The sequence below is a fragment of the Muscardinus avellanarius genome (assembly GCF_963383645.1).
Source record: "Muscardinus avellanarius genome assembly, chromosome: 3".
In the NCBI taxonomy this organism is placed as follows: domain Eukaryota; kingdom Metazoa; phylum Chordata; class Mammalia; order Rodentia; family Gliridae; genus Muscardinus; species Muscardinus avellanarius.
The window spans coordinates 103,496,734-103,520,742 of record NC_137788.1 but is presented as its reverse complement, the minus strand read 5'-3'; the positions used below and the strand labels follow the sequence as shown (position 1 = coordinate 103,520,742).

The 24,009-nt window shown below is 42.0% G+C and overlaps 1 protein-coding gene across 2 annotated transcripts in view; it reads left to right on the top strand.

The window, feature by feature from the left end:
* Positions 1-220: 220 nt before the first annotated feature.
* TRIM33 (tripartite motif containing 33) overlaps positions 221-24,009 on the top strand; it is a gene marked incomplete at both ends in the record, with an annotated part of 115,308 nt that continues 91,519 nt past the window's right edge. For both annotated transcript variants that reach the window (XM_080690566.1, XM_080690565.1), the window contains one exon: positions 221-749. In XM_080690566.1, coding sequence (XP_080546692.1) covers positions 221-749 — 529 coding nt within the window. The remainder of the gene's footprint in view (positions 750-24,009) is intronic.

The following is a 24,009-nucleotide window of genomic DNA, read 5'->3' as shown; positions in this document are numbered from 1 at the left end:
GCGCGCCGGCTCCCGCGTCCCCGCGACGCCGCGTGCGTGCGCGCCCCCGGCGGCGCGGCGCGAGGGCGGGGCGGCGTGCGCGCGCGCTCCCGAGGCTCGCTCGCCTGCTCGCTCTCGGCGGCCGCTCTCGCTGCGGCTGCGGCTGGGGCTGGGGGCGGCGGCGGCGGCGACGCGGGCGGCGGGCGGCGCGGGGCGGTCCGGCGGGTTCAAAGAGGAAAACATGGCGGAAAACAAAGGCGGCGGCGAGGCCGAGAGCGGCGGCGGGGGCAGCGGCAGCGCGCCGGTAACTGCCGGGCCCGCCGGGCCCGCGGCGCAGGAGGCGGAGCCGCCTCTCGCCGCGGTGCTGGTGGAGGAGGAGGAGGAGGAAGGCGGCCGGGCGGGCGCGGAGGGCGGCGCGGCCGGGCCCGACGACGGAGGGGTGGCCGCGGCCTCCTCGGGCTCGGCCCCGGCGGCCTCGGCCCCGGCGGCCCCGGCGGGCCCCGGCGGCCCCGGGGGGACCGTGTCGACGCCGGCCCCGGCGGCGGCGGCGGCGGCCCCGGCCCCGGGCCCGTCCTCGGGGCCGCCCCCGGGCCCGCCGGCCTCGCTCCTGGACACCTGCGCCGTGTGTCAGCAGAGCCTGCAGAGCCGGCGCGAGGCGGAGCCCAAGCTGCTGCCCTGCCTGCACTCCTTCTGCCTGCGCTGCCTGCCCGAGCCCGAGCGCCAGCTCAGCGTGCCCATCCCGGGGGGCAGCAACGGCGACATCCAGCAAGGTGAGCCCGAGGCCCCGCCGCGCCGCGGGGGCGCCGGGCCGGAGGAGGGGCGAGGGGCCGGGGCGCCGGGCGGCGCGGTGCGGGCGCGCGGAGGGCGGGCTGGAGGAGGGTGCGGGCCGCGAGGCTCGGGGGAGGGGACGCGGGCTGCGAGGGGTTAGAGAGGTGTGCGGGCTCGGACCGGAGAGGCGACTGCGAAACCCGCTGTGAGAGTGGGGCGGGAAGGCCTGTGCCCGGAGAGGGGCTGTTGAGGGGAGTGAGCAGAGGGTAAGGGCTGCGGGGATGGGTTGCTCCGGAGGCAGGGCCCTTGACCCGTTCTGGGTTAGGGGAAAGGGCTACGGATTGAATACAGGTGGGTAGAAGACATTGGAGACCCCCGCACTGAAAGGCGCCTATTAGAATATAATGTTAAGATTGCATTGGGGAGGAGGAACTAGGAAAGTGATAATAGCTGTGGAAGGCTTTACGTGGTTAGGGGAAAATTCTGACGTTTGAGGATGAAGGAGAAATTTAAGTTTGAAGAGAAATAGGAGTTAGGAAAAGCTGGGCATGTGTTTGTTTCATTGTAGTATTTGTTCTCGAGCCCCTCTTCTGGGCACTATGCGAGGATTGAATAAATTAATCAATGAGGCTCTTAGAGTTTAAGAGGGGAAACAAGTATATAATGTGCAGCAGTGGAGGCAGTTACTTAGGACCATGGTTGTGACACAGTGGCAGAAAGGTCAAGGAAACTTCCCAGTAAAGGAAATCTTTGAGCAGTTTTATGAAGGGTACTTTTCTGGGCTAGAGGGTATTCAGGGTATGTGACACCTTTTACATCCCTGGAAACTGGAGGATGTATGTGTAAGGTGATTGCTGGAAGTTAGATTGGATTGATGGGCTGAATACACATGGGTTTGCAATCCCTTTTCTGAAGCTCTTGGGCCTAGATGAGCTTTGGACTTCACAATGCAGCATTTGGAATTTTCCTTTTTCCTAGTAAGGTCTCTTAGGTAGTACTCTAGTGGGGTCTGGGTTAACATTTCATTATCAAACACATTAATGTTTCTGCAGTGAAACACATGAATATCACACTAGTGGGATAAATAGACAGGTAAGGGTTTCAGGTAAGGGTTTTTGCACACTTTTTTTTTTTGTTGTTATGCTGGAGATTAAACCCAGGAACATTCTACCTCTGACCTATACCCCAGCCTTTTTTATCTCTTTTTTTTTTTTTTTTTTTTTTTGAGGTACTAGGGATGAAACCTAGGGGCTTTCTACCTCCAGGCTACACTTTCAGACAGACCTATTTTTTTGGAAACAGGGTCTCAATAAGTTGCTGAGAGCCTCACTAAGTTGCTGAGGCTGGCTTTGAACCTGCGTGATCCTCCTCTTGTCTCAGCCTTCCAAGTACTGGGATTACAAGCGTGTACCACCACCACACCACACTTTTTATCTTTTGTTTTGAAATACGGTCTCACTTGGGAGGCTGAGATAGGAGGATGGTGGTTTGTGAACAGCCTCAGCTTCTTAGGCTGTATGCAACTCATTGAGACCCTGTTTCAAAATAAGGAATATCAAATAAGGCTGGGGGGTGTAGCTCAGAGGTAGAATGGCCCTGGGTTCCATCTCCAGTACCGCAAAAAAAAAAAAAAAAAAAAAAAAGGTCTAACTAGGTTGCTGAGAATCTCCCTATGTTGCTGAGACTGTCCTTGAACCTGTAGTCCTTCTGTTTCAGTCTCCCAAGTACTGGGGTTACAGGCATGCGTCATCACACCTGGTTTGTTGCAAACTGAAAAAACTAAAATTTCAGAGCTTTTGAATTTTGGAACTGTAGGGAAGGGATTGTGAACCTGTAGTAATGGGTCCACATTTACCCTGTAGAGTAAGTATATCCTGTAAATAGGATCTTCCTGAAGAGCATTTATATCATGAGGGAAAAGGGATCAGACTTGTTATACAGAAAGATCACTAGAGAGATGAAGGAAAGGCTGGAGGTAAGGAGACAAGTTAGAATCTTGGCAGTAATCTAGGTGAGAAATTATCATCAGGAATGTGTAATAAAGGGCTGGTCGGAGGTGTTGCAGAAGGAAGCGTTTTGTTATGGGGGAATGGTAGGGGCTTTGTGAGACATAGTGAGTTTGGATGTTTGTCTCCTTTGCTATTTCTTAAGACTTGGTAGATTAATTTTTCTTTATTTTTGGTACTCAGGATTGAACCCAGGGGTGTTCTACCTCCAAGCCACACCCCAGCCAATTTTTTATTATTTATTTGGAAACAGGGTCTCTTGAGTTGCAAAGGGCCTCCTTAAGTAGCTGAGGCTGTCTGAGAACCGCGATCCTCATATCTCAGCCTCCCAAGTACTGGGATTATTACGAGCATGTGCCACCATACCTGGCTCCTATTTTAGTTTTTATTTTGAAACAGGGTCTTGCTAATTTGCTGAGGCTGGTTTTGAACATGTGATCCTCCTGTTTCAGTCTCCTAAGTACTGGAATTACACGTGTATGCCACAATGCCTAGCATTCTATTTTATTTTTTATTTTGAAACAGAATCTCCCTAAATTGCAAGGGGCTTCACTAAGTTGCTGAAGTTGGCCATGAACCTACAAACCTTCTGTGTCAGCCTCCCAAGTACTTGCGTTATAGGCATGTGCCAACACTCCCAGCTCTTAGCACTCTTGATGAAAAAAAAAAAAATCAGGCACAAAAGGAGGTGTGTGTGTGGTGGAAGGAGAATATAATTTCAGTTTGGGGCAGTTTTGGTTTTGAGATATTATTGGAACATGTAGGTAAGAATGTTAAGCATAAGGTTTTAGTGGTGGAGAAGATACTAGGTGGTAATTGGGAGTGTAGATAATTGCTCATGGCCCCATGAGCATAGTTAAGACACTTGGGATTCAGTGTTCTTATGAAAACCTAGATTAGGTGAGATATAGTGGGAACCCAAGATGCAAACTGTGTTTGACTGATGTGGCTTAGGGACTGAGGTTATAAAATTGGCTCTCTGAAATGTATGTAATAAAGAGATGATGATTCTGTAAATTCCCTCTTTAGGTCTCCATTTTTTGTTCTAGAACTAGAATAAATAAGAGTAAATACTGTCAATCTTAAGTAATATTGCTTTCTAATCAGGATCTAAAATAACAGAGTATGGATTTTAGCATGCTTTTTTGGTAGGAAGTTTAGAAAATACTTTTTCAGTAGTAACCCTAATAAGTACCTCTTGCTTTGTTCTTAAAGGAGAGCAAGCCATGCTGGTAAGAACGCTGGATTTGGAGTTAGGGACATAGTTTTGCCACTTAATTGTTTTACTCTTGGAGGAGCTTCATGCTGTTTCTGTCCTCTACTTTTTTTTTTTTTTGGTAGTTAGGACTGAACCTGAGGATATTCTTCCTCCAAGTTAACACCCCCAGCCCTTTGTTAAATTTTGAAATGGTCTCTTAAATTGCTGAGGCTGTCCTGGAACTTGAAATCCTTCAGTCTCAGCCTCCCAAACACTGATGTGCTTCACTGGATCCAGTTCAGTTTCTTTGTTTCTATAATGTAGCTAATAGTAATTCCCTTTTATTGTAAGTCTGTGTGTGTGTGTGTGTGTGTGTGTGTGTGTGTGTGTGTGTGTGTAGTAGGTAGGGGGCGTTTCTGGGGATTGAACTCAAAGGCATTCTACCTCTGAGCTATGCTCCCAGTCTAATATATTTTTTCTGGGGGGGGGGGGGAGTACTGGGGATAGAATCCAGGGGCATTCTACCTCTGAGCAATACTTCTAGCCCTATTTTTTATTCTTTATTTGAAACAGGATCTCACTGAGTTACAAAGGGCCTTACAAGTAGCTGAGGCTGTCCTTGAACTGAGATCCTCCTGTCTCAGCCTCCCAAGTGCTGGTATTAGAAGCATGTACCACCATGCCTGGCTCCCCAGCCCTATTTTATTTTTATTTTGAGACTGGGTTTCACTAGGTTGATGAGTCTCACTATTATATGCTGAGGTGGTCCTCGAACCTTTGATCCTCCTGTCTCAGCCCCCCAAGTACTGGGATTACAAGTGTGTACTACCATGCTTAATTCTAAGTCACATTAAATTGTGAATATGAAAATGTCATTTATTTAGCAGTACTGCGATTGAACTCAGTGGCATTCTATCTCTGAGCTACAGCCCCAGCTCTATTTTTTATTCTTTATTTTGGAACAGCGTCTCACTAAGTTGCAGAGGGCCTCACTAAGTAGCTGAGGCTGGCCATAACCCTGGACCCTCCTGTCTCAGCCTCCCAAGTACTATGATTACAAGTGTGTGCCACTACACCCAGCTTGAAAATGCTATTTATGATATGCTTTTTTTTCTTTTCCTGTCTTAGCATTCCAAATACTGGGATTACAAGAGGGTACCACCATGCTCAGTCTGATATGTTTTGTCAAATAGATATAATAAAAAGTACATACTTCATAAGGTTTTTATGAGAATTAAGAGAAAGTGTGTAAAGTGACAAGTACATGGTAGGTACTAATGAGATGGCAGTTAGTTTATTAGTAGCTGATTGTAAGTGGCCATTGGAATGGAGGTGTAAGATCATTGGGATTGAGATTGGTGTGAGGGAGATAGACACATGTTGGATGAGTTCCAGGTATCTTATTTTGTGGCTGTTTAGCTTTGTTAACTCCAATAAGAATTCAGGCACAGATAATATTATGAATGTGAATGCTTCAGAATGCAAGTTGTTACTGAACAATCTGTGATTTTGTCTTTGGCTAGAGACCCATAGCTGGTAGTTAATTCACCATCTTTCTCAAGTGGTTCTGAAACAATGATAAGTATATTACTTTTTTACTCTTAGGTAGGCTTTTTCTCTCTTTTGATAAACTTACCCACAGTTTTGCTGTTTCTCTGGATAATTATCATTAGGAATAGAAATTCTTGGGCCCCGCTCTAGACTAGCAGTCTTTTTTTTTTTTTTTTTTTTTTTTTTTGTAGTACTGGGGATTGAACCCAGGGGGATTCAATAGCTTTGAGCTAAACACCCAGGCCTATTTTAATCTGTGTGTGTGTGTGTGTGTGTGTGTGTGTGTGTGTGTGTGTGTGTTGCTGGGTGTGGAACCCAGAGACTTTCTACCTTTGGGCTACACTCCCAGACCTCCTATTTTCTATTTTATTTGGAAGCAGGGTCTAACTAAGCTGCTGAGATTCCCCCTCACTAAGTAGCTGAGGCTGGCTTCGAACCTGTCCAATTCTCCTGTCTCAGCCTCCCAATTCTCCTTGTAATCCCAGACTACTGGGATTACAAGCATGTGCCACCACGCCTGGCTTTTTATTTATTTTTAATTTATTTTATTTTATTTTTTGCTGTACTAGGGATGGAACCCCGGGGGCATTTTACCTCTGAGCTACACCCCCAGCCCAATTTTTTATTCTTTACTTGGGAAAAGGGCATTACCGAGTTGCAAAGGGCTTAAGTACTGGGATCACAAATGTACACCACCACGCTCAGCATGATATGCTCTGTCAAAAGCTGAGGCTGTCTGCAAATCACAATCCTGTCTCAGCCTCCTAAATGTTGGGATTACAAGCGTGTGTCACCATGTGGGACTTAATTTTTTATTTTGAAACAGGATCTCACTGAGTTGCAGAGGACCTCACTAAGTAACTGAGGCTGGCCGTGAACCACCATCTATTCTTTATTTTGAAACAGGTCTCACTAAGTTGCTGAGGTGGGCCTCAAACTGGCGATCCTCCTACCTTGGCCTCTTCAAGTATAAGTACTGGGATTATAAGTGTGCACAACCATGCCTGGCTCATCAATCAGTTTTAAGAAATCTGCTAGATGATTCTGATGTATAATTAAGTTTGTGAACCACATTCTTGAATGAAGTGTTTCTGACATCAAGTGTCTACTCAGAAAGGCTTTTTTTTTTTTTTTTTTTTTTGTGGGTCTGGGGATGGAACTCAGGAGCATTCAACCTCTGAGCTACAGCCCCTGCCCTATTTTTTATTCTGTATTTTGAAACCGGGTCTCTCTGAGTTGCAGAGGGTCTCACTAAGTAGCTGAGGCTGTTCACGAACCACAATCCTCCTGTCTCAGCCTCCCAAATGCTGGGATTACAAGCGTGTGCATCTATGCCCGACTTTTCAGAAAGGCTGTGTGTGTGTGTGTGTGTGTGTGTGTGAGAGAGAGAGAGAGAGAGAGAGAGAGAGAGAGAGAGAGACAGACAGACAGACAGACAGACAGACACTGAGGATGGAACCCAGGGGCATTCTACCCCTAAGTTATACCCCAGCCCTATTCTTTATTCTTTATTTTGAAACAGTTTCTCATTGAGTTGCAAAGGGCCTCGCTGAGTACCTCTGGCTGTCTGTGAACCTCGATCCTACTGTCTCAGCCTCCCAAATGCTGAGATTAGAAGAGTACCTGGCAACCTCCCCCCCCCCCCCAACTGGGGATTGAACTCAGGGGCTACACCCCTAGCCCTATTTTATTCTTTATTTTGAAACAGTGTCTCACTAAGTTGTGGAAGGCCTTACAAAATGCTGAGATTGGCCGTGAACCTGTGATTCTCCTGTTTTAGCCTCCCAAATACTGGGGTTATAAGTATATATCTAGGCCTGGCCTAGAAAAACTCTTTTTGTAGTCATTTTAAAGTAGTCCTCCATGTCACACTTTCTGACATACCTACCTTCCCTTCCTTCCTTCCCTCCCTCCATCTCTCCATCCTTCCCTTTTCTTTTTCTCTTTCTTTTGCTAGGAATTGAACCTGGGACATTCTATCTCCAAGCTACACCCCAGTCATATTTTATTTTGTTTTGAAACCAGATCTTGTTAAGTTGCTGAGGCTGCTGGCTTTTAACCTGTGATCCCTTTAACTCAGCCTCCCAAGTACTGGGATTACAGGCATGTGCCACCACACCCAGCTGACATATCTTTATTTGCACAACACAGCTAAAATCTAAAATATTTATTTTTGTTTACTTGTCTCATTTTCTGCTAGAATATTGTACAATGTACGTTCAATAAATAGCTTTTCAATAAATAACAGTTACCTGGAGAGTTTTTTGAAATGCTGATTTAGAATTTCTTCACAAACTGATTCAGTTTATTTAGGGGTTGACTCCACTTATCTGCCTTTTTTTTTTTTTTTTTTTGGGTGAACTCAGGTCCTTGTGTATGCTAAGCTAGATACATTCCTACCCCTTCTTAATTTTATTTTGAATCAGGGTCTTGCTAAGGTTGTCTAGCCTAGTCTCCAACTTGTGATTCTCTTGCCTCAGCCTCCCATGTACCAGGATTACAAATTTGTGCCATTTGTACCTTTTTTATTTGTGGTATTAGGATTGAACCCAGGGGCATTCCATCTCTTAGCTACACCCTCAGTCCTATTTTATGAAACAGGGTTTTACTAGGTTGATGAAACTCTCAGTCCTTGCTGAGGCTGTCCTTAAACCTGAGATACTCCAGTCTCCACTGGTCAAGTATTGGGATTATTGCATGAGCCACCACACCTGGTTTCATTTACACTTTTAACAAGTACTTCATATGATTCTGGTGCAGGTGATACCTACCACACTTTAAGGAACTTGTATTTAAGTATTTTGAGGAGAAAGTCAAAACAAAATAGTTCATGTATGTTGAATCTCAGTAGTGAACTGTGTGTGTGTGTGTGTGTGAGATACTGGAGATTATACTTAGGAGTGCTCTACCACTGGAGCAACATCTCCAGCAACTTTTCACTATTTTGTTTTAAATATTTTATTAGAAACAGGGTCTTACTAAGTTGCTGAGAGCCTCACTAAGTAGCTGAGTTTGGCTTTGGACCTGTGCGATCCTTCTGTCTCAACCTCCCAAGTACTTGGATTATAAGCATGCATGACCATGCCTGGCTATTTTTTTTTTTTTGTTTTGTTTTTGAAACAGTGTCTCCTTCTGTTGCTGAAGCTATCCTTGAGTCTGTGATCTTCCTGTCTCAGCCTCCCAAGTATGAGGATTACAGGTGTGTGCTTTCACACACAGCTGGGCTAAAAATTTATATTCATGGTGAAGAATCAGTAATGAATAAAACTGTTTGCACCTTAACATGAGTTAAGATAGTGGCTTCAAACCAGAATCATGGTGTCTGTACTGTCACACTGATCGAGCTTTTGCTTGGTGTGGAAGCCAGATGCCAAGGTGGCCCTTGTTCTTTGTTTCCTGGTGTTTACTACCTTCCGGATTTCTGCCCACAGATTCTCAGGGCTGATTTCTGTGACCAAGAGTCCAACAATTAATAGTGATGTCTGAGGCATGTAGCTTTTTCTTTGCTCCTTGAATCCCATGTTCTTAGGGAAAAAAAAATAGCTGCCATTTAAAAAAAATTATATTTGGTACATTGTAATTTTACATCATATCGGGGTATAGAATGTCACACAGATGGCATGTATGTACTTCTTCGTGCCCTCCCCACCAGGTCCCTTACCTTCTACCTCCTAGCTGCCATTTTTGAGGACAGTTCAGTAGTCCTTTAGAGATGCCCATGTGTAGAAGAATTGAGGTGTTTTGCCAACATTCAGTGCTAACAGCCATGTGAAAGAGTGTCTTGGGAGGTGGGTTCTCTAGCCTGGTCAGACTTTCACTTGATTTTAGCCCTGACCTACGTCTGACTTGCTTCATTAGAAGCACTGAGTTAGAACTGCTAGCTAAGGCTCCCCCAAATTCCTGTTTAAAGGAAGCTTTTAGAAATAATCATTGTTGGGAATACAGCTCCGTGGTAGAGTGCATGCCTAGCGTGCATGAGCATGAGGCCCTGGGTTCAATCCTTAGTATTGCGCCCCCCCCCCCAAAAAAAAAAGCAAGTCACTTAAGTTTTGTTACACAGTAGATAACTGACAGACTTGACTTGTTTATAAAGAGTTGTCTTTTTTTTTTTTTTGGTGGTTCTAGGGGTGGAACCCAGAGGCTTTCTACCTCTGGCTCTACTCCCAGACCTATTTATTTATATTTTATTTGGAAATAGGGTCTCAAGTTGCTGTGAGCCTTACTAAGTAGTTGAGACTGGCTTTGAACCTGTGCGATCCTCCTGTCTCAGTCTCCCAAGTGCAGGGATTACAAGCGTGCGCCACCACGCCCAGCTTAAAAAAATTTTTTATTTAGTTATGGTGGATGCCTGTAGTACTTGGGATGCTGAGACAGGAGGATCACAGGCTAGAAATCCAGCCTTAGTAACTTAATGAGATCTTCAGCAACTTAGACCTTGTTGAAAAAATAAAAATAAAAAAGGACTGAGAGAGTAGTTCAGAGCAATGCCCCTGGATTCAATCCCCAGTACAAAACATTTTTGTTTTAATGTTATTTCTTTATTGAGCAAGGCAGGAGTGGTCCATGTGCGCCATGCACCTGTGATTTGAAGAAGGAGTTGGGGAAAGCAGCTTAGGTGTTGTAGTAGACCTGCCTGGATGAGCCTTCTCCAGTGGTTTGTTGGTGCTGTTACACCGAGGAGATTTCTGCCAGGGCTGGGGACCCATCTAAGGGTTGTGGGCACTACAGGAGGTGGAAGTACAGGGAGGTAGATCAGCAGCCCAGTCTGGCACCAAAACTTAGGCATTCTGATGGCTGTATTTTCTCATGAACATTGTCTGCAGCCAGGTTACATTGTAGACCTTAAAATAGCAGAGTACTTTCTTCTGCTCATTTGACTGGTCATTGAGGGGACAGTTGTCTGCTATGGGCTGGTACTTGATACACATGGTATGTCCAAGAAGTAGTTATCTTCAGCCACAACTATACTCGGTACTTGATAAACCAAGTATACTAAACTTGGTGTACCAAGTTTAGACACACTGAGGAAATTTTTATGTGAACTGCCATTTTTTTATTTTTTGGTGGTACTGGGGTTCCTGGAAACCCTTCTACCTCCGGGCTACACTCCCAGACCTATTTTATATGTTTATTTGGAAATAGGGTCTCAAACCTGTGCGATCCTCCTGTCTCCCCTTCCCAAGCGTGGGGATTATAAGCACTGTCATCTTAATGTTGCATGTGTTGCACTTGGCATCACTGGAGGTCATATTATCCCTGCGGGGAGGGAAGAGGAAGACAATAAAAAGTTTTTATTTAATCAGTTTTTCCTCTCCTCCCCCCCGCTGTGATTCCTATAGCTTTGGTATTCATTGGAATAATATTACTGCCCTGTACACATACCTTGATCTTGAAGATGATCTTGAATTCTGTGTGTGTGTGTTACACTAAGGATCAAATCAATAGATGTTCTTCCTCTGAGCTGCACTCCAGCCCTATTTTGTGTTATTTAATTTTTTTTAACGGGTCTGGGGATAGAACCCAGGGGCATCCAACCTCTGAGCTACACCCCCAGTCCTATTTTTTTATTCTTTGTTTTGAAGCAGGGTCTCAGTAAGTTACGGAGGGCCTCACTAAGTAGCTGAAGGCTGTCTGTGAACCGAGATCCTCGGGTCTCAGCCTCCCAAATGCTGGGATTACAAGGGTGCGCCACCTTGCCCGACAGTAAATTTTATTTTTAAGTCAGCTAAAAAATTAAATAAGTATACAAAGTTAAATAGGGAAAAGCCTTTCTCCCACTACTTTGTTCTCATCCAGTTCCTAGCTTCCTAACGCGTAGCGTGTATTAACAGTTTGTTTTGTCCTTTAGCACATCTATAAGAGTGCCAAATCCATTCAAGGGTGGAGAGAATAGTTTATTCAAGAAATAGTGTAGGAACAATAGATTTCTAGTACAAAAGAATGAAGTTGACCTCTCCCACTAATATGCAAAAATTATCTTAAAGTAGCTAAGAACCTGAATATAAAAGCTAAAATCATAAAAGTTTTAGAAAGCATAGTAGTAAATCTTCATGATTTTGGATTTTGTAGTGGATTCTTAGAAATGACATTAAAATCCTGAGCAACAAAAGAAAACAGATAAATTGGACTTCATCAAAATTAAAAACTTTGATGCATCAAAGGTTATTATCAGAGCAAGGTGTGGTGGTGCATGCTTGTAATCTCAATACTTGGGAGACAGGATGCTCACAGGTTCAAGGACAGCTTCAGCAAATAGATGCTCATCAACCAACCTATCAAGACCCTGTTTCAAAATAAAAATGAAATAAACCCGGGCGTGGTGGCGCACACTTGTAATCCCAGCATTCGGGAGGCTGAAACCAGGGACAGCCTCAGCTACTTAGTGAGGCCCTCTGCAATTTAATGAGACCCTGTTTCAAAATAAAGAATAAAGAATAGGGCAGGGGTGTAGCTCGGAGGTTGAATGCCCCTGGGTTCAATCCCCAGTACTACCAAAAAAAAAAAAAAAAAAAAAAAATCAGTAAAGTGGTAAAACAACTTACAAATGTGAGAAAATATCTGTAAGTCATATATTGGATAAGAATGTAGTATTTAGAATATGTAAAGAACTCTTACAAGCTAAAAATAAAGGCACCTAATCAAATTGAAAATTTGGCTAAACATCTGAATAGAAAATTTTCAATAGAAATGTGATACATATATATATGTATACACACAAATATACACATTTAGAGTCAGTAAGCAAATGAAAAATTGCTCAAAATTCTCTATCAATAGAAGAATCTTGCGTAGTGGCACACACTTGTAATCCCAGTACTTGGGAAACTGAGACAGGAGGATTGTGCAGGTTTGAAACCAGCCTTAGCTGCTTAGTGAGGCTCTCAGCCGCTTAGGGAGACCCTGTTTCCAAATAAAACATAAAATATGTCTGGGAGTATAGCCTGGATTCCATCCCTAGCGCCACCATTACCACCCCCCCCCCAAAAAAAAAAAAAAGTCCTAGCTAGGTGTGGTGCAGGCTTGTAATCCCAGCATCTGGGAGGCTGAGACAGCCCCAGCTAGAGACAGCCCCAGCTACTTAGTGAGGCCCTGTTTCAAAATAAGGAATAAAAATAGGGCTGGAGATGTAGTTTGGAGGTAGAATGCCCCTGGGTTCTATTCCCAGTACCACAAAAAACAACACACAGCAACAACAAAAGAATCCCAAACCAAATTTTGGCACATGCTTGTAATCCCAGCATTTGGGAGGCTGAGACAGGAGTGATCGTGGTTTGAGGACAGCCTCAGCTATTTAAGCCCTTTGCAACTCAGTGAGACCCTGTTTCAAAACAAAGAATAAAAAATAGGGCTGGAGATGTAGCTTGGAGGTAGAATGCCCCTGGGTTTCATCCCCAGTACTGGGGAAAAAATTTTTTTTTTTTTTTTTTACTTTTAGGTACTGGGGATGGAACCCAGGGGCATTCTACCTTCAAGCTATACCCCCAGCCCTATTTTTTACTCTTTATTTGGAACAGGGCCTCACTGAGTTGCAAAGTGCTTAAGTAGCTGAGGCTGTCTGTGAACCGCTATCCTCCAGTCTCAGCCTGAGTTGGTGAACTCTAAAGCATAGAAGCCATGAGTAGTGAGAGTCAACTTACTTTAAATATATGATAAAATACAAGCCTGCGCCACCACACCGGCCTCACCTTATCTTATTTTTATTTTGTAAGAGGGTCTCACTAGGTTAATGAGAGTCTTACATTAAAACAAAAATGTTTTGTACTGGGGATTGAATCCAGGGGCATTGCTCTGAACTACTCTCTCAGTCCTTTTTTATTTTTATTTTTTCAACAAGGTCTAAGTTGCTGAAGATCTCATTAAGTTACTAAGGCTGGATTTCTAGCCTGTGATCCTCCTGTCTCAGCATTCCAAGTACTACAGGCATCCACCATAACTAAATAAAAAAATTTTTTTATTTAAAAAAAAAAAAAAAGAACATAGGGCTGGGGGTGTAGCTTGGAGGTAGAATGCCCTGGAGTTCAGTCGCCAGTACACATGCACACAGTTGCTACATAGGGGCTACACCCCTGCCCTATTCTTTATTCTTTATTTTGAAACAGGGTCTCATTAAATTGCAGAGGGCCTCACTAAGTAGCTGAGGCTGTCCCTGGTTTCAGCCTCCCAAATGCTGGGATTACAAGTGTGGGCCACCACGCCCGGGTTTATTTCATTTTTATTTTGAAACAGGGTCTTGATAGGTTGGTTGATGAGCCCAGCAGAATCCTGGGCTGGGGATATATAGTATAGTGGTAGAGTGCTCACCTCATATGTGCAGGGGCCTGAGTTAGTCCCCCAGCAATGGAGGAAACGGAGAAGAGGAGAAAAATGTAAGTGAAACTACAATGATACTGCTTTATACCTAGTAGAATCTCTCTAATACAAAAACAACTGGAAAGTATTGGAAAGGATGTGGAGAAATGAACTCTTATATTTTGTTGTGAGAATGTAAAATGGTGCTGCTGCTGTGGGAAACAGTTTGGTGGTTCCTCAAGAAGTTAAGGAAGACCTAATAGGTGAGACCTGAGGATGATGGTTCATGCCTGTTATCCCAGTACTTGTGAGGCCGACAGGAGGATCGCAGACTTAGACCAGCTTCACCAATAGTGAGACTCTCAGCAACATAGCAAGACTCCACTTCAAAATAAAAAGTAAATAGAGCTGGGTTTGTAGCTCAGAAGTGGAATGCCCCTGGGTTCAATTCCCAGTATACACGTGCATGCGTGACTTGGGGGTTGTAGCTTACTCTTGGGTTCAATTCCTTGTACCTCCCACAAGTAAGTATATAAAAATAGACATAATATGTAGGCCAGCAATTCTGTTTTTATATTCCTATACGTCCAAAATAATTGAAAATGGAGACTCAAAGAGATAATCTTGCCGGGTGTTGTGGTGTGTGCCTGTAGTCTCAGTACTTGGCAGGCAGAGACAGGAGGATCATAGGTTTGAGGCTAGCCTCAGGGATTTAGAGAGACCCTGTTTCAAAATAAAAAGGACTAGGGGTGTAGCCCAGTACCAAAAACAAAAGCCAAAAGGTAGAAACAATCTAAGTGTCCATCAATAGATGAAGTAAAAACCAAAATATGGCTGGTTGTGATGGTACACACTTGTAATCCCAGTACTTGGGAGGCTGAGACAGGAGGAATGTGGGCTCACAGCCAGCTCAGCTACTTTGTGAGACACTGTTTTAAAATAAAGGATAAAAAATAGGGTCCGAGGTCTATCTTGGAGGTAGAACACCCCTGGATTCAATTCCCATACCACAAAATAAAGAGCAAAATATGATCTGTACATAAAATGGAATATTATTGGCCTATATAGTAGACTCAAGTTCTGATATATGTTACAATATGAGTGAACCTTGGAAACATGTGAATTAAACTACCCAGATATGAAACATTCAGAATTGACACATTCATGAGATAGAAAGTTTATTTTTTGTGGTACTGGGGATTGGACCCAGAGGCATTCTACCTTCGAGCTACACCCCCATCCTGATTGTATTTGGAAACAGGGTCTCACTAGGTTGAGAAGAGTCTCTCTGTGCTTGAGTCTTTTCTCAAACCTGGGATCCTCCTGTCTCAGTCTCCCAAGTACTGGGATTACAGGCTTGTGCCATCAGAGGTCACCAAAGGTTTGGACGGCAGGAGGAATGGGGAATATTGTTTAGTGGATATACAGTTTCTGTTTGGGATGATTAAGAGTTTTGGAAATAGTAGTGATGCTTGCACAACATTGTGAATGCAATTAGTGTCATACAGTTGTACACACAAGTTAAAATGGCAAAATTGCTGCTTGGTGAACATTGCCTATAGTCTCAGCTACTTTGGAGGATCCCTGGAGCCCAGGAATTTGAAGCCAATCTAGATAACACAGAATCCTTTCTCCTCGGGGGGGAGGGGAAGGAGGAGGAGGAAGCCTGGCATGGTGGTGTATACCCAAAATCCTAGTACTTGGGAATTTGAGGCAGGAGGATCATAGGTTTGAGGACAACTTGAGCGATTTAGCCAGTCACTCAGCAATTTAGACCCTGCTTCAAAACCAAAAATACAAGCTGGGCATGGTGGTGCATGCCTGTAATCCCAGTACTTAGAAGGCTGAGATGGGAGGAGATTGTAGGTTCGAGACCAGCCTCAGTAATTTAGTAAGATCCTGTTTCAAAGTAAAAAATAAAGCCAGGCATAGTGGCACAGATTTGTTGTAATCCCAGCACTTGGGAGGCTGACATAGGAGGATTATAGGTTTGAGGACAGCCTCAGCAAATAGTAAGACTCTCATTAACCTAGTGAGACCCTCTTACAAAATAAAAATAAGATAAGGTGAGGCCCGTGTGGTGGCGCAGGCTTGTATTTTATCATATATTTAAAGTAAGTTGACTCTCACTACTCATGGCTTCTATGCTTTAGAGTTCACCAACTCAGGCTGAGACTGGAGGATAGCGGTTCACGGACAGCCTCAGCTACTTAAGCACTTTGCAACTCAGTGAGGCCCTGTTCCAAATAAAGAGTAAAAAATAGGGCTGGGAGGGCTGGGGGTATAGCTTGAAGGTAGAATGCCCCTGGGTTCCATCCCCAGTACCTAAAAAAAAAAAAAAAAAAAAAGAAGATAGGGCTGGGGGTGTAGCTTGGAGGTAGAATGCCCTGGAGTTCAGTCGCCAGTACACATGCACACAGTTGTTCATTCTTTTTTCCCCCTCAGTACTAGGGATTGAAGCCAGGGGCATTCTGCCTCTGAGCTACACCCCAGCCCTGTTTTTTATTCTTTATTTTGAAACAGGGTCTAAGTTGCAGAGGGCCTCACTAAATAGCTGAGGCGGGCCACAAAATTGTGATCCTCTTGTCTCAGCCTCCCAAGTATAGAGTTCACAATCGTGTATCACTACACTCAACTAGTTGGTCTTTCTAGATATTTAAAAATTATGTATTTAAAATATTTTATCATATATTTAAAAGTAAGTTGACTCTCAATACTCATGGCTTCTATGCTTTAGAGTTCAACTCAGGAAAATTTACTTAAAACCCCAGTATTTTTCATTGCATTGTTTTTGTATTCATCATGCATTTGGGCAGAGTGGCAAAATATTTGACCTGCCCATTTCATATAGTTCCAGCTTAGGTAGATCAAGGCAGTGTTCTGCCTTTTTTAGCCATTTTACTGTAAAGACATCCTAGTGTGGTCTGTTACTGTGACATTGTTCTCATTTTTTGTGCCTTTTGTTAGTGATTTCAGTTTAAAATGGCTCCCCAGGGAAAAGCTGAAATGCCCTCTAGTGTTCCTAAGAGCATCAAGTGTGTCCTTTTATGGAGGAATATTGTTTGAGAAGCTTTGTGCAGGCACAAGTTATGATGCTTTGGCTATGAATTCCATGTTTATAAACTAACAATACATATTAAATATCATTAAACATAAATGCACATAAAACAATATGATTGATAAGAATGTTTTAACTAGAGGCCTATGGAAACTTAATCATATTGCTTCTGGGAACAGAAATTCAATATTTGTTAATTTATTGTTTGTAAGCAACTCTGAATAATAATAATTGGTCCTTTGTCAGTGCAAATTATTTTCCTTATGTAAATGATAACACTTTTGTGAAGTCTGTTTGATGTTAATATAAGGTACTCTTTTTTTTTTAATACTGGAGGTTGGACTCAGAGACATTCTACCTCTGAGTTACATTATACCACCAGCCCTATCTTATTTTTTTTATTTTGAAATAGGATCTCATTAAGTCTCTGAGGGACCTCACCAAATTACTGAGACTGCCTTAAACCTGTGATCCTCTTGTCTCAGCCTCAAGTACCAGGATTACAGGTATGCCTGTTGCCACTATGCCTAGCTAATATAGCTATTCTAAAGGAAAACAAAACAAAACAAAACAAAACAAAAAAGCTTAGAACTGGACCTTAGCTCATGCCCAGCATGAGCTCAAGGCCCTGGGTTCAATTCCCAGCATTGCAAACAAAACACAATAAACCTTAAGTGTGGGGGCTGGGGGTATAGCAGTGGTAGAGCTCTTGTTTAGCTTGCTTTCTAGGCGGTGGATTCGCTCCCCAGCATGGCAAGCAAATAAACCCCCCAAACCCTTAATTGACATAATTTATAACCAAATAGCTTCATATACTTGAAATGTACAGTTTCTACTATAGTTTTTAGTATAATTACTGAGCTGGTCATCATCACCAGAATCAGTTTTAGAACATTTTTATTACTCCCAAAAGAAGCTGTAATTATTAGTAGTTATTCTCTTTTGCCAACACTTTCACCTAGAACTGCTAATTTATTTTATGCCTCTTTAAATTTTTACCTATTCTAGACTTTTTTTTTTAATGGTGCTGGGGATTGAACCCAGTGGCATTCTACTTTCAAGCTACACCCTCAGCTCAGTTTTTTATTCTTTATTTTGAAACAGAGTCTCACAAAGTTGTGGAGGGCCTAAGTAGCTAAGGCTGGCTGTGAACCCAGATCTTCCTGTCTCAGCCTCCCAAGTACTGGGATTACAAGTGTGCACCATCCCTGCCGGCTTGACTTTTTGTTTTTTTTTGGTGGTACTGGGGATCAAACCCAAGAGTATTCTACCTCAGATCTGCACTTCCAGCACTTTTTATTTTTTGTTTTGAAACAGTTTCATTAGGTTGTTGAGGATCTCTGAAAGTTGCTGAGGCTGGCCTTGAACCTCTACATTCCAATGACAAAGAAGTAGCACACTGGCCCCAGGCATCATGGAATCTTGAGCCTCATGGTCCAGGCTCCTCTGGACCATTTTTAGTCCCCAGCTTCCTTCCCTTAGAAGAGAAATGTAGTTGCATGCAAGTTTACAAGCACAAATGTGCACATGCAGACCAACCTGTCTCTCCCGTGAACCTATATCACTAAGAATAATCACTAGAATCCCTGTAGGTTGGATTTGAGTACTTTAAGCACTCTCTTGAAGTTTCTGGTACATTAAATTGTTTAGTGAAAAATCATACTAAGTGTTAAGTAAACTGGGTGTAAAGGATCAGATAGGAAATATTTAAGGCTTCTTGAGCCACATACACTCTTTATAGCCTTTTCCTTCTTTTTCATTTGCTATTCATTCATTTATTTTTTTGTGGTACTGGTTATTGAACCTGTTAGAAATAACTTTTTGTGGCGTTAAGAAAAGACATATGGTTGAAAATTGATTGGCAAAGCAATTTTACTTTTTTTTGCAAAAAAGGGTGCCCCTGCTATATGAGAGAGCATACCTACAAAGAACCAGGTGGGTCTTATATCCCTGATGCAATGCTTCTCCTGCACTGAACTCTGGGAGTTACAGCTTCACATTCTTCCTAGTCAGCTACAGCAGAAGATAGGGGGAGGGTTAGCACCTGCACTCTCTTAAGAGATGCTAATTTTGCAAAGGAATGTAAGTCCCTACCTGATTACAAAATGTGGTTTAAGTTTAAACTACTTCTTTGACAGAAAGGACACAAATATATTCTCACTATTCCCCCTCCTTTATATACACTATTACTCTTCAGATTCTATTAACATAGACTCTATTAACATAGACGACTCGTGCTCTTGAAGGTATTTGACAAGAGATTATTTTGGTAAACTGTGGAGGATGATCTGATTAGAACTGTCTCTGCCTGTCTAGGGAGTAGGGTTCTAACACAAGGGTTTACCACATCCTGGGAGGATCATTATTCCAAGTACTATTAGAATTATTATGACCCAGAGTTATTATTTCTCCTTGTTTTCTAAACCAAGGCTGGGGAAAGAAGCACCTAACCTTGAACTTTTGGCTGCTTCAGCTGCGAATGCAGACAAACTTCACAGGGCTTCAGTTATGGTGCCATCTGTTGCTGTATTGTTTGGGATACAGGTGTAACATTGATCCCTCTTTATTGCTCATAACTTTTTTCCCTAAGATTATATCTAAGGCTAGTCTATTTTTCCTGATTATTTTGTTAGTAGCATATGCTTATTTCCTGTATGGCATTCAGGGTGTGGTTGACAACCCTCTGTTGATTGTAATAAATATAGTTTATCCAATCTACCTTTTTATTAATGATGGACCCCACCAAAGTAATATTGGCATAAACCATGTAGCGACTTGGTTTTTAGCCTTAAATTTGTTGGGACTGTCCTTTGAAATCCCGATCAAATCAACGTAAATGCAGGAGTCTGATGACTCACTTGTGGTTTGAAATGCCATGGTACACTGTACTTGAGTTCAAATTCCACTCCAGTTGACTGCACTGGTCGGGTAACAGTCCCCCACAGTACCACCAGACATTTGCTCAGGCAACTGCTAGTGCAGACTCATCATCTAGCTCCTCAAAGGACCAGCACTTAACTGCAGCCAGAAACATTGCCCCAAAGCACTGATTGTCCCTCCCACTTTGAGAGGCACGAGGTCTTCAGTTATTTGGGACTGGAGGCTTAACAGTTTTGGGGGTTCTTGCTTTGCACCCTGAGCCACTGGGAATAGGAGAGATAGGGTCTTAAAAGACTCATTGCTCCATGCTATATTGTCCTAGAAGAGGGCTCTCATACATCTCATGCCCATTGGGTCTGATGTGATTGGAAATGGGACCCCTGGAGCTTCATGCCCTCTTGCTACACAAATGTAAACAGCCTTTTTTAAAGGTGCTGGCAGAATTTTTAATCCATTTTGACTGGGCATTTGTTTTTCCATATCTTTTTTTTTTTTTTTTTTTTTTTTTTGTGGTACTAGGGGTGGAACCCAGAGTCTTTCTACCTCTGAGCTATACTCCCAGACCTATTTTCTATTTTATTTGGAAACAGGGTCTCACTAAGTTGCTGAGAGCCTCATTAAGTAGCTGAGTCTGGCTTCGAACCTGTGCGATCCTCCTGTCTCAGCCTCCCAAGGGCTGGGATTACAAGCATGTGCCACCATGCCCAGCTTTGTTTTGCCATATCTTGGTCTTGACTTTTATCACGTAGTGTGATTGAAGATGATGATAATACAGTTTAGGAGTACACAAATATAAACCTTAAAAAATACTACTATTAATAATTTTGATTAGAAGATATCCAATTGATAGTGTTTTCTTAAACTTAGCATTTTAGAACATACTTAGGAAACACAAATATATCTAACTTACAAAGGAGCCAGTAATAACACTGTAGTTACATAGAAGTTAACATATATTAACTTAACCATTGGAGTGCAATTCAGTAAGATAACTATAACTACAAGTCTGTATAGGTTAATAGCATTGATCAAAAGCAGTGAATAGCTCTAGATTTTATGTAAACTAGGCCTTAATGATGGATATTTGCATGGTACTAATCATAGATGACAAAAGTTTTAGTAACTTAATGTATATAAAAACCTGTATATAAGCCGAGCGTGGTGGCACACGCCTGTAATCCTCACACTTGGGAGGCTGAGACAGGAGGATCACGCAGGTTCAAAGCCAGCCTCAGCTACTTAGTGAGGCTCTCAGCAACTTAGTGAGACCCTGTTTCCAAGTAAAATATAAAATAGGTCTGGGAGTATAGCCTGGTGGTAGAAAGCCTCTGGGTTCCACCCCAAGTACCACCAAACAAACAAACAAAAAAAACAAAATAAAAAAACCCTGTGTATAAAAGCCTATATACTGTTAACTTAAAAACTTTTTATAAACATTTGGATAAACATTAATATATAGCATATTTAGCTTTCAGATATGTACACATCTATGGTCATAGATGGTATCAAATATAGTAACCCAGTGTTATAAACCCGGATTTTGCTAAGATGCAGCTTGCTAGGTAATCAAGAACAGTAAACAGATTATCTTGCTAAACCTCAACCTTTAAGTTGATTCTTAGTAAATGCTAAGAGCTCAAAACCATATTATTTTAAATATAAAGAATATAGGAAATTATCTCAGTAAAAGAGCAGATCAACATCTTGAGAAAACCCAATTGTTTCAAATAGAGAATCAATGCACTATAAATAGGCTTATAGGGAACCCTTTAAATAAATAATTTCTTTTAATTTTTGACCAATTTGTGAAAAAAAAGTTTACCATAAGTTACCTTTAACACATATTTAAACTTTCTTAGACCCTCTGCAATTTGCTTAACCTTTTGATTTTTGTTCTCAAATTCCTTTTCTTTTAGGGTAGTTGTCACTCTAAAATTTTGCCATATGAAATCCCCTTTTTTATATATATAAAAGCATTTTGTTCCTTTTTAAAAAATACCTCTTCATACCTCTGAGTATCTTATTTATTGGATTTCTCTTTGTCTTGACAAATTTTTTTTAACTTTAAACAATCCTTACATTTAAACAATCCTTATACTAAAAACAACCCCTATAATAAATCTCAATTTAGATACTTATTTTAGGTAAGCTAAAATAGTTAGCACTTAGATAAAAAACTTTTAATAATGTTCTTAATAGTTGTTTATCAAAACAAAGTCTAAGAATTCTTTAGCCATATATGTATAGAATCACCTATCAGAATTTAAACGACCTGGTGTGCAACAGGGTTCTCCTGTCCTTCAAGGTGGCAGGTTCCTAGAACACCCGGGGCCTGGTCCAGGAGGTAGGCAGTGCTCCTTCCGTATATAAAAACACATTTACTAGACTCAAATACATTATCTTTTGCTGATGTTAAGCCAAGAGTACTTTAATTTTAGCATTGATGTTTAGCATTTTAACTTATACATAACTTAGATTTTTATAAGCCATTTATAAAAACATATTTACCTAATTTACTCATTTTAATAACTATACTTAACACTTTGTAAGTCATTATTTTAACAAATAAAAATTCTAAAAGCAACATTGCAGTCTAAACACCAAATAACAACTGACAAAATAATTTTAATTGGCTAACCTAGAAAAAAATGTATTAACTTTGAATGGCATCTCTTTTATTTATTTATTTTAGTAAACATGAAGCTCATGCAGTAGGGATGTGTGGGGGCAGGAACTGCTAATCATGGATGACATCGAAACAAAATAGATCTGCCACCATGAGGCAGATCTGCATCAGATACCACATTATATTCTGGAGGGGGGAAAAATTCAGATATTTAGATTTCTCCCCATTTTCTTCCCCACTTACAGAACAAGCTTCCTTTTCCTGATTTTACTTTAGGTCTAGATAAGGCAGGTATGTCTATCAAGATGGCACCACCTAGTCCACAAGGAGACCTAGGTGAAGTCCAAAATGGCAAACTTAATATAAAGAAAGTTAAGCTTTGGCAGGAAACCCAGGAGGAAAGAAACATGAGTGCCTTATTTTAAAATTACTCTCCTTGGTACCACATTTACCAACTGTCCATGCATTGATTTGGGCATTTTGTTTTATATGCAAAAATCTTCTAACTGCCTTAATTCCAATTTCTTTATTTTCTTTCTTTCTTTCTTTCTTTCTTTCTTTCTTTCTTTCTTTCTTTCTTTCTTTCTTTCTTTTGTTTTTGGTGGTACTGGGGTTCCTGGAAGCCCTTTTACCTCTGGGCTACACTCCCAGACCTATTTTTACATTTTTATTTGGAAAGAGGGTCTCCTAAGCCAGCATGCGTGGCTGGCTTCGAACCTGCGGAATCCTCCTGTCTCTGCCTCCTAAGCGTGGGGATTACAAGCGTGCGCCACCACGCCCGGCTCCAATTTCTTAAAAAAAAAAACCCAGCCGGGTGTGGTGGTGCACGCTTGTAATTTGGGAGGCTGAGACCTGAGGATCGCCAGACAGCCTCAGCCACTTAATGAGGCCCTCTGCAACTTAGTGTAACCCTGTTTCAAAATAAAGAATAAAAAATAGGGCAGGGAGTGTAGCTCAGTGGTGGAATGCCCCTGAGTTCCATCCCCAGACCTGCAACAAAACAAAACAGAACCATTCTGAGTACTCTTACAGTACTCTTATATAAGCTAATGTTGGTACCATGTAAATAGTAGACAGATAATACATTTATATCTTAATATATAATATATATTAAAACACATATTATATATCTTATAGTTTTAATTTGCCAGGCATTGTATCCCCATGGGTAGAAGATAAGAGAGTCATAGCCAATTTGTTAAAACATTGTAGTTTTGCATACTTATCTCTCCAATATTGCAATATTAGGCCTAATGGTCTATCAGAAGGAATTTTGTCTGATAGTTCTCCTTCCCTGGGAACGTTTTTGCTGGATGAAGAGGTTTTATTTTCCATCTTGCTTGCTTCTCTAGTTGTGGAATCACAACTACTTGGCTGAGACTAGTGTTCCTAGTGTTCTCTCCAGGTGTGCTTTTCTGTCTTTTATGTTTTATTGATGCCATTGTTTCCATATTTTCTACTTTCTACATATTTTCTACTTTCTTACAGTAAATATTAGGTTGAACTGTATAAAATTGCCATTTTTTAGTTGGGCTTGGTGGCGCATGCTTGTAATCCCCGCGCTTGGGAAGCTGAGACAGGAGGATTATGCAGGTACGAAGCCAGCCTCAGCTGGCTTAAGAGACCCTTTTTCCAAATAAAAAAGGTCTGGGAG